Source organism: Pygocentrus nattereri, chromosome 27, assembly GCF_015220715.1.
Source record: "Pygocentrus nattereri isolate fPygNat1 chromosome 27, fPygNat1.pri, whole genome shotgun sequence".
In the NCBI taxonomy this organism is placed as follows: domain Eukaryota; kingdom Metazoa; phylum Chordata; class Actinopteri; order Characiformes; family Serrasalmidae; genus Pygocentrus; species Pygocentrus nattereri.
The window spans coordinates 10,664,185-10,674,952 of record NC_051237.1 but is presented as its reverse complement, the minus strand read 5'-3'; the positions used below and the strand labels follow the sequence as shown (position 1 = coordinate 10,674,952).

General features: G+C 40.0%; 1 protein-coding gene across 2 annotated transcripts; it reads right to left on the bottom strand.

The window, feature by feature from the left end:
* Nucleotides 1-175: 175 nt before the first annotated feature.
* Nucleotides 176-9,750, bottom strand: cap1 (CAP, adenylate cyclase-associated protein 1 (yeast)). Of its 2 annotated transcripts, none has more exons than XM_017696209.2 (13): nt 9,527-9,750; nt 6,896-7,003; nt 6,605-6,705; nt 6,385-6,462; nt 5,216-5,359; nt 4,190-4,275; nt 3,938-4,043; nt 3,662-3,842; nt 3,030-3,205; nt 2,777-2,900; nt 2,585-2,667; nt 2,327-2,470; nt 176-1,463 (listed from the first exon to the last, which is right to left on the bottom strand). In XM_017696209.2, exons 2-13 carry the CDS (start codon nt 6,999-7,001, stop codon nt 1,380-1,382), a joined length of 1,413 nt encoding a protein of 470 aa, XP_017551698.2. In that variant the 5' UTR covers nt 7,002-7,003; nt 9,527-9,750; the 3' UTR covers nt 176-1,379. The 2 variants fall into 2 exon arrangements, with proteins under 2 accessions (XP_017551698.2, XP_017551706.1); XM_017696217.2 differs by lacking the exon at nt 9,527-9,750 and adding an exon at nt 7,790-7,928.
* Between the last annotated feature and the right edge of the window lie 1,018 nt (nt 9,751-10,768).

The following is a 10,768-nucleotide window of genomic DNA, read 5'->3' as shown; positions in this document are numbered from 1 at the left end:
AAAGGGTACAAATGAAAATTAAATTTTACATTTTGTGAAAAAAAAAATATTAAAAACCCACATGAAACAAAATGTACAGATGTTATAGCACATTTCCTATTTTAAGTTTTAGTTTTTTGTTCCCCAATATGTTACACTCAAACAAAATAGAACCCAAAAGAAAAGACACTGACAAGAGTGACTTTAAATTTATTGCGACGACTTTAATGATTTCTTCCTCCAGTACTAACAAGCAGAATTTTAATTGAAAGAAAAAAAGAACAAATAAAAAGACAAATGATTAAAAGAGAAATTACACATGGCCTGAGTGCTATGAGGGGAAGAAGGCTTTAAAGAGTCAGAATGACAGATACATAAAAGCCGGTGGTAAGGGGCTTATACAAGTGTACTTGTAAAACGTCTACCCTTTACTGACCACCACAGGAGATACCTCAACAGCTATCAAATGAGCTGAGTTTGGCTATGCCAACATGGTCAGTCTCATCAACAGTATTTCTGGGGACAGTATCAATGTCAAACATCCAGTTTTTAGAATAAACAAAAGGACATTGTAAATAAGCATCCTTGTCCTTATGGTACCTCTTATTTGCAAACATATAATGGCATATTATCTTACAGTGCTATAGGGAATGTGTTGTGTGCTGGAAAACAGTGAGAAATGAAGAAAGTTTTGTTCATACTCCAAAAAAATCATTAAAAGTTATTTTTGCTTCAGTGTTATGATAGAAAAGAGTGATCCTGCACATAACGTCCTTTTCTCTAACTTTTCCTCTAATGTGGATGATGACAAATCTTTAATATATAGTTATCTCTACAAAGTCACCGTCAATGTCTGGAGTGGTAGCATTATGGTTTTCTAAAAGAGGGGCTGTATGTGTGCTTCAGGACTGAATTGCATATATAAAAACAAAACCACTAGGACTCTCTCCCCCCAACCCCAACATCTGCCCCTGACCATGCAAAGCAAATGAAAAACACGTCCAGTCATTACAAGTCTGAAGGAATTAAGACAACACAAACTAAAGAATCTAAAATCTTTGCATCATTTTGGCCATACACATTTTATTTTTCCCAGCATGGGTGGAATGCTTAATAAAAAAAAAAGGTAGCAAAACATTTGATTGTTGGCAATTAGTTTAGAAGTGCTATCTAACAATATCAAATGGAATGAAAAGTTGATCCCTGCCCCTGGCTGAGGGACTGTGCCACAAAGCAAGCAGTCATCTCGTTGGCTGAAGGATGATATCGCCACAGCTGTGATTGGCTGATGGGAAGTGTGGACATGGTTGGCATTTCAGTCTTGTTTGTGATTGGCTGGTTGGTCAGTCAGTCAGGTAGGCATTGGTTCAGGGGGCGGTCTTACAAGTGAGGAAGAACTTTTATCCTGCAATCTCGGTTGCTGTAGTGACCAGCTTCTTGCCGTCCCATACAGTTTTAAATTGTTCTGGGACTGGGATCTCAGTCTGGGAAAGCAAAAAAACAAACAAACAAAAAAAAAAAAATACTGTAAGTAGGCCTGTCACAATTCTTGCAATCACCCCAATCACAATCATTTGAGCTGACTGCAATTATTTTCCACAGTTGCTGGCTTTCACCATCATGTATTTACAGGATAAAGAGAATGTGAATTGAGTACATTCATGAGTTGGGTTGAGCCAAATTTAAGAACATAAAATAAAGCAGAAATTGCATTTGTTAAGACACATAACGGGCCTTTTAAAAACTGCAAAACTTCTCACTGCTGCTATAACACCTTTAGAAGGTAGTGTGTAATCTTTGTTTTCTGTCATCTGTTGGGAACTACCAGTGCCAGTTTAAGGGGAGCCTAGCCACTATTTCTCCCATTGTAACAAAAACAGTGCCTGCAAGCCAGCTGACTGGCTAAAAACAAAAAATTAAATATGTTTCTAACCATTAATGCCCACCTTTAGATTTTGGAAAGCAGAATGTACTACCTTTCCATTTAATCAGCGCATTAGCTGAATGAAGTGGTTTGTGTTCGACATCAAGGATTAAGCATTTACCAAATATGATTTTGCACAAGAGCCCCTTCATTTTGAACTAGCCCAGCAGCACTTTCTAGCATTTAACAAATCCTGAGGACATTAGTAATGGGCAATTATACACACACCATCTGTGGCAACTAAATATTGACATCTCGGTAACAATACAGCTAATCTGCTAAATTGGCCTTTTTAGTAGTTGCATACAATAAACAAACCATAATTAACTGTATGGAAACAGCTAACATTTAATGATTGTGACAGACCTGGATCACAACACATGAGAAATTTCCCCATATCCACAGTGCTTATAAATCACTTACATATTCTCCGTCCTTGCCTGGCACCAGCACATTCATCTCGGAGCTCTTGGCACTAACAATCTCACATGACAGAGAGTGCTGACTCAGGTACACATGGCAGCCATCTGTCTTATTGATGGAGATGGTTGGGACCTTGCCCAAAACCTGCATGCACAGAAGAATGTCAACTACAAAGAGAATGTCTAAGACATGCCTAAAAATAAGAGCAATAAGTGAGAAATTCCCCTTGGAATTAACAGAATGCCCAAGCGCACACACCTGGACTTTAACATCCTTGCAGTTGATCACCTCAACAATACCCACGACGTCATCAAACACAAGGCCCATTTTCTTGCAGTTATCTGCAGAGAAAATGACAAGCTTAAAGCCGAACAAATTTGTCCTTTTTCTTGTACTTGACTCTTTTCTACCCTTTTCAAGAAAACATCCAAGGTAGTGATTTATTCATACCTACAGTGATGGAGTTGATTTTTCCCTTTATTTGCAGAGTGCTGTTGTTGCACTTGAAGGCATAAACCACCTGTTTGAGCTCTGTATCACTGATCACAAGACCCTGAGCTCCCTGCTGGTTCTCCTGTTGATCACAATATACAAAACACAAGAGGGAGTCAAAATGGAATGATAAACAGATGAAAAGATAGATACTTCTAGTGACAATGCCATCAATAAATCAGTTTACTAACATAATGGGTTTCATACTCACCACTTTCCATTTTTTGCCATCCAACTCCAGCACTGGGGGCAGTGTGAGAGCAGGGGCTGCAGATGCAGTTGGCCGGGGAGCAGAGAAGGGTCTGGGGCCGGTGTGCAGAGGAGCTGCCTGAGACCTCAAAGCCGGGTTCTTGTGGGTCTTCTGAGCATCAGACACATGCTTCAGGCCTTGTGTGAATAAAAGGGATAGGGTTATTTATAACACACAATGTAACATTAACAGTCATACAGAATGATGCACAGCTTCACCATACTCCTTGTATGACCATTTGGTGCTCAAAAACATGAATTAATGATTCACACTGAACCCCCTCTTGAATTTAGGCGCAGCTCCTGACTGGAGGTCATATGACACCCAACCACTTCAACCCTGAGTGGCTAGAACGGATGTACAATTCTGTCTGTGCTTAGAAGACCATTGCTATTGGGACAAAACCCATCTCCAGAACGATAAGAAGGAAGAAAAAAAAAAAAAAAAAGTTCTACATTTTTAAGGAAAGTTAATATAAAAAGGGTTCATTTCATGTAACTTTGGAACATGTGTTGGTGACAACCCATTCATCAAGAAATTAAACACACTGTAAGGATCAGATGGCACTTTAAAAAAAACACATCAAATGTTACCTTTAGTAATATCGGCACCCTTGTTGAGAGAGGCAAAGAGAGCATTGCGGCTGGTTGCACTCGAGTCTCCACCCGCAGACTGGTTCAGGTCCATGGGTGGAGGTGGGGGTCCAGGGGGAGGAGGAGGAGCAGGTCCACCTCTTGGGGCACTTGGAGCTCCTGAGGCAGATGCAACAGGACCCTGCAATACAGAGAGAATAATAATAATACTCCACTCACCTAGAAGGCACAGAAATCTACAAAGCCAGTAGCAAATAAAGTAAAATCAAGACTTACACTTTTGCTCCACACCAGTCCAGTGGTGTGATGCTGCTTGATGTAGGCTTGCAGGTCAGTCCAGATGGACAAGTAAGATTTGACCCAGTCCACATGTGTCTTATCCCTGTAGAATAAGGTATTTACCACAGCTTATAAACAGCTAGCAACCCAGAATATGAGAAAGCTGCTTATATGCATGTGTGTGAATTGCTAGGGGTAATTTTTTAAATAATCACATCGAATATGAAAATGATGCATTCTTAAGCTTACTTTTCCTTGTAATCCTTAAGCACACGATTTGTGTAGAACATGGCAGCGTCCTGCATCTCCTTGACGTAAGGACCTGGCTTAGGGGACTAACACAGAAAAAGGATACTTAACCTTCATGCCACATTGTTTAAACTCCACCACTAGTTTTAAAGTACAACATTCAATTCCACACTCAAACATACTGAAAATGTGTATGAATACTATAAGATGTTTCATTGAAAACTGATGAGAATAATTTAGGTAGAGAACACAGCAGTCCATCTCTACAGACAGAAATCCTATAATTCACAGCTTCCAAACTGTATAAATCCACCGATACCTGTGTAGTACATTTCTACCATCAACACTGGTAGCAACAACAGCAATTTATTCAGTTTTCATCAATGTGGCATATTCATCTGGTAGTCATTCTGATTATTTCAAGCATCTAAAATGTACTTTTACTTTATTTGACTGTTAAACAGCTACAGTCTTCCTCACACAGTTAAATACAAACCAAAGGCAGTTATAAAAAAAAAAAAAAAAAAAAAAAAAGGAGAAGAGATGTGTTTTATGATGCATCATCTGTAAGGTGAGACCAAGGGGCAAATGCATCTTTAATAAGGCATTTTTAAGTAAGTTATACTCCAGACACAGAAAATTCAATGCTTTTCTACAGTCAGATCGAACCATGATCTGATTATTACTGCACAATTCTCATATTCCGTGAAAAGATAAATGTTTGTCTGTGCACAGCATATCCCAGCATTATACAGCTGTATACCAATAAAATTGTGACAAGCCATATTTTACATGGGTAAGTCAGTTATGAGAATCTTTCACTGTGTCATCTTGACCAATTTCAATTCCACAAAAAGCCTCAGGCTGCCAGTCTGAAACACTGGGTCATTGTTATCAAAAAATGTTGCTGCACACTGTTTCACTGTACAAAACATTTCCAGAATGAATGGCCTATTTCAATTAGCTACACACTGTTAAATAAATGACAACCCATACACACACAAAAGACAAGTATAGCAAGCTCACCATGGCGACCCAGCCGAGGCCAGGCACACTCTCGCTGACGGCTGAGAGGTGATTGAAGAGTGGAGAGGAGCGGTTCTGCTCCCGAAATGACTGCACCTGCTGAATCACTTTAGACACTGGAGCCAGCAGAGATGTCACAACGGCCTATACAAAACAGGATAAAGGAGATGAACTGTTGCAGATCAATTGTTTATCCTGTAATACAAAACTCAACTTGATCAGAATTCGGTCACACTTTTTGATGTTCCACTTCGAATGCTTCAAAAATGTTTAAGTTGTAACTAAATTACACTTAACTACATTAAAAGGTATCCAAACTTTGTCTTGTCCAAAGTTTGTAGGGGTATAAGGACCAAAAAGACAAAATAACAAATAAAGAAGGTAGGTAGGTTCTAAATCAAGGTTATAAAGACACATTTTAGAATATTATATTTTGTCAATACAATACAATAAGGAGAATAATAACATGTTTATAGAAAAAAAAAAACACATTTTTTTTCTCTCTTACTAAGTGAGGAAGCAGGCTTAGGTTGACTTTCTGGCAGGCCAAAATAACATCCTCACCGGCCTGGGCAACCAGAAACTAAATATGTATCAACGTTACCTTGGCCTTTTACCTGACCTCACTCTTAATTTTAAAATAATGCTGCACTCACCATGTAAGAATTTTTTTTCTTTTTTTTTTTTTTTTTTTAAACAAAGGTAAGGGGAAAAAAAAACCCCAACATGATAAAATATGTAGTGCTGCAAAATCTGCCTCATACTAATGACTCAATGACAACAGTGGATCATTCACTTAAATCTTCTTCTGAAGACTCATCAATTGCCAAAGAGTTCTTTTTGAATACTCTTTATACATTCTCACAGTCATCAGACTCAAACACTCAAGGAAGGGGTCCAAAGCGCAACCCATACTATAAAATGCTCTTCTGCATGCTGTGTGCAATTAAACATTTCCAACAAAGAGGTTTCCAAATGCCAAAAAAACTATACAGCATCGCTTTAACTTTGACCCAAACAGTAATTTTAATCCTAACCCCAAACCTGGTTCTTACCCTGAGAATCAAATGTGTTTCATATAGATGGTTTGTTGAAGTTGTAGAATATCTTACAAAGGACCATCTACATAAAGTGGGGCAAAGGATTTTACTACATCAACTATTACTTACATCAGAGGGCTTCTGGGAGCAGGAAGCTGTAACTAGAAGCTGCCGTTGACAGGAAAAGGCTTGCTTCATCATGTCAGCCTGCACAAAAAAAAAAAAAAAAAAAAAAAAAAAAACCCCACAAGACAAGAAAAAACTGATGTAACCTAGCCATAATCCAGATGTATGGCCAAACATACACCACACTGTTGAAAAGCTGGTCTATTAGCATAGTGGAACATACGTGTTTCTGGACATCGCCACCTATCTTCTGACTCAGGGCGATGTATTCGGCCACAGAACCAGAGATCAGGGCATCAAAGGCCTCAACGTATGCTGACACAGCTGCAGTAAGAGAACAGAGTGTTAGCAGATGTGAAGCTATGAAAGACACACACATACATAGGCACTGCTGACTTAACTATCTAAAAACAGCTCAGGATTGGCAGAGAGAGAGCATGTGCACAACAAGAAAATTAAACTGGCTTGCAGTTATTCAGTGATAAAGAATGAGACCGTATTGGGTGTTTAATACCTCCAGTGCCAGCAGCAGAGCCATCTGCACCTCCAGTACCAGATACAGCCTCCAAACGGCCCACAGCCACCTCCAACCGCTGCACCAGACTCGCCAACTCTGCCATACCTACAACATGTAAACACAGAGACTCTGTCAATCATGGTCATATTACTAACATTGTGGCAGGGAGGATTTCATATATGACATCACACTGATTCTAACCAACAGGACAAGAGAAACAAGGTGAAGACCAGGCCTGCATGACATTGATGAAATATATATATATATATATATATATATATATATATATATATATATATATATATATATATATATATATATATATATATAGCAGTTATATTGATGTGATGCCTTGAAATGTATCAAAAATAAACAAGTGATTCCAAGATTAAAACATAATTAAAGACTTAGTTTTAGTTTTGACTGATATTAGATGACATTTACTGCACTCTGGCACTGCTCACACTACAAGATCACAAAATTCTGATTTGTCAAAGGGCTTATTTGCATATTACAGCTTTCTGCTGAGGCTGTGCGGCAAAGGCCAATCCTTCAATAATGACAGAGCAATGATTTTCCATTCAGCGATTTTGGCTTGCACAGATTCTCATTCTTGTTATCACAAATTGGTTGTTTATCCAAGAAAAAGAAGTCACATGAGATTATCCTAAATAGTAAACTAGCTCAAACAGCAAAAAGACAGGCGGCAGTAGTGGCAAGATTGGTTTGTTATATCCTGCCCCTTGGGAATAAATGCAGACTCATACTCTCAAATTTGGACTGTACATACGAAACCACTTCCACTATGCCTACAGCATCTCAGACAGTATTTTGATATTAAGAAACTTCTAAACATCTTTCACTTGCAATTGACACAGTGGCCTTACTCACCTGACTGTGTAAGAGCTTTAAAGCAGGAAGATCTTCATTTCCCCAAGGCCCTACTTGCCCCCTTGTACACACAGCCTACAGGCTAAGATTATGTAACAGAAATCTGATACACCAATCCCAGAGGCTGACTCATAACCTCCACCTGAATGACTCTGCACAGAAAAACACAGGCACTCAGCTGTGCCACTAAATCACCTGGTTCTTATTAGAACTCTTTCTATTCCTTGGGGGACACCCACCCCTGATGTTATTAATGAAACTGTTAGCACAGATTATATTAACCAATTATATTCTGAATTGGTGGATTTGCAGTGTATATCTGCTTTACACTGTGCAGTTTATCTGATGGATCACACAGCAGTGGAGGTAGACACAGAATCTGACCGTCAGAAAATCAACCCAGTGCATTCCTCCACATCCACCCACATCAACTCCTTGTACTTGTACTATTCCTGCTTGTCAAATTGGGCGAATACATGGAAAAGACTAAAATGAATAAATTACAAAAAAAAAAAGCCTTCTTTCCATTACCTTTCTACAGGTTCACACTGCAAAGCAAACAAATGCACATATTTGAATAGGTCCAGGCAAATAGGTTCCTTTCAGGATCTGAGACAAACTACTAGAGCAGGAATACTGACTTCAGTCCTCAAGGAGGAATACTGCAAAATATCCAACCTCTCTTTTCTTAGGACTACATGACAACTCTGGCTAAACAATCATGTACATTTTTTACACTGTTTGTAAAGCAGCGATTACACAGTTGGTGCAGCTATAGCAGACCCAATTTGTCCTCAAATCCTAGTTAGGCTTTATGATCACAAATGTTGCACGGATTCTGATTCAGCAGGATGTGGCCTGTGGGAGGCAGCAGTCTCTCAGCACCTGTGAACCCAGGTAAATTCTTCATGCCACACCTGAGAAACCCTTTCTGTTCTGGATGATTCTTTGATGAAGCTTCACATCTCAAACCAAGAGCAACTTTCACACGACAAGTGACACAAACGCGCTAGCTGAGCACTCATACATGCACAGCCTCGGGGTGCAAACAGATTTGCATCAGACCCATGAAGAGAGAAAGCGCGTTCTGGACGAAAACAGGTCATTTCTGCCTGAGCTTCGGGAGAAGTAGGCCAGATCGCATCCTCTCTCGGCAGAGGCTGGATGAGCAAGGCCACGTTCACTGCAGTTTGACATAAGATTTCTAAAGCATGGTGTCTCCAACAGGTCATTTGGCGAGCTACCATGCAAGCCATGACCAGACGATAATAGGATTTAGGACGGTAGGCTGCAGGAGGGACGCTTTACATGAATTAGCAAAACATGTCCTTACAGAAAAATATCTGCACAAACAAAACGCAGAGCTAGACTAGCTGGGAGTCTGTTCCTTCTTCCTTGTTCCTCGGCTCTCCTGCACGGCCCCTCCTGTCCGATCTGCAGGCTCAACGTGCAACTTTCTCCCCGTCGAATCAGCAGCTAACGCTACTTTTATTTCTGACCACTTATTACAATGAAGGGAAAACGAGCGCACGCCGTCTAACCCAGGTGACTGGATTCACTATAAAGGGAACGCTGTGAAGTGTAAACTCCGGCTAAGGCCGCCGCTTTTCCTGTCATTAGCGCGGATGGATGTCAGCGTGAAGCACCGCCGCTTCAACGCGTCCGAAGAGCCGTGCGAATTACACACATTTCCGAGAGACGAATTATGCTTTAAGAGCTTCACACTGCATAGCCTACCTTCGCTTCGTGACAACCGTCGATACAGTCCGAGAGGGGCTTTTTTTTTCCCTTCCAGTGGGTGTGTTATGGTCTCTCTGTGGTTCCGTATCTCTAGTCTTCCTGTGTCTGTGACCGTTTCCGCCCTGTCTCTGCTCAGCGCTCCGCTTCCTTATAAGGACAGAGAGAGAGAGAGAGAGAGAGAGAGAGAGAGAGACTTAAAACTATGCGAAAGAAAATGTAAAAATATATGAATCCTGGGCAGAATGTGTGCTCAGCGGTGTAAGCGTTACACAGCTGAAGGTGGAGCCTCCTTATTTTAACGCAGACCTGAATTAGACGGAGCTGGAGCACGTCAGCACTGAGCGATAGGGTGTGGACTGCACGAGCCGGATGCAGCGCATTTCTGCTCATATATTCTGCTCACTTTGTTTATTACACTCAATTGCACGGTTTGATACGGTTTGGTCTGCACGTTAATGTTCTGGCCCACCAAACTGTTACCCTAACCCCCCACTCCCTCACGCAATATTAGAGAAAAAGCATTATATGCTGCATAATTTATTACATTCTTAGACACGATGTCTGATTTATGAAATTATTATTAATATTTTAGCAACAAACTATAATGCAATATTATAAAATACTTCAAAACTATGAAATCTACATACCTACCTTCTTTGTATGTTGTTTTCTCCTTTTGGCCCACCACATTACCTTCAACCTTAACTAAAAATAAAGGTAGCCAAATATTATTTTGACTTGTTTATAAAAATGCATAATATGAACAAACATATTTAAAAAAAATATTTACTTTTTCCAAATGCACCTGAATGAATACACACTATATTTCCAAAAGTGTTCGCTGCCCCATCCTGCATCTCCGCAATATCGCTAAATTAGGAAATGCATTATACCTACAGGACGCAGAAAAGCTAGTTCATGCATTCATTACTTCAAGGCTAGATTATTGTAATGCCCTGCTGTCTGGATGTCCCAGCAAAAGCCTCAACAAGCTTCAGCTAGTCCAGAACGCTGCATCCAGAGTCCTCACAAGAACCAGAAAGTTCGACCATATTAGTCCAGTTTTATCAGCCCTGCACTGGTTACCAGTTAAATAGTTTAAATAAATTTAAATAATTTAACCAGTTAAAAATCCTATTACTGAACTATAAAGCTCTAAACAGACTCGCCCCTCAGTACCTGAGTGAACTTCTCTCCCACTATGAACCATCACGCCTACTTAGATCACAAGGCGCTGGC

What these genes read in the sequence shown, in the direction of transcription:
- cap1 (XM_017696209.2), bottom strand. Translation starts at nt 7,001, where the DNA reads ATGGCAGAGTTGGCGAGTCTGGTGCAGCGGTTGGAGGTGGCTGTGGGC. An exon ending in CTCTGCTGCTGGCACTGGAG is followed by an intron (nt 6,706 to 6,895) that starts GTATTAAACACC and finishes CTCTTACTGCAG; the next exon opens with CTGTGTCAGCATACGTTGAG. An exon ending in GCCTCGGCTGGGTCGCCATG is followed by an intron (nt 4,276 to 5,215) that starts GTGAGCTTGCTA and finishes TTTCTGTGTTAG; the next exon opens with TCCCCTAAGCCAGGTCCTTA.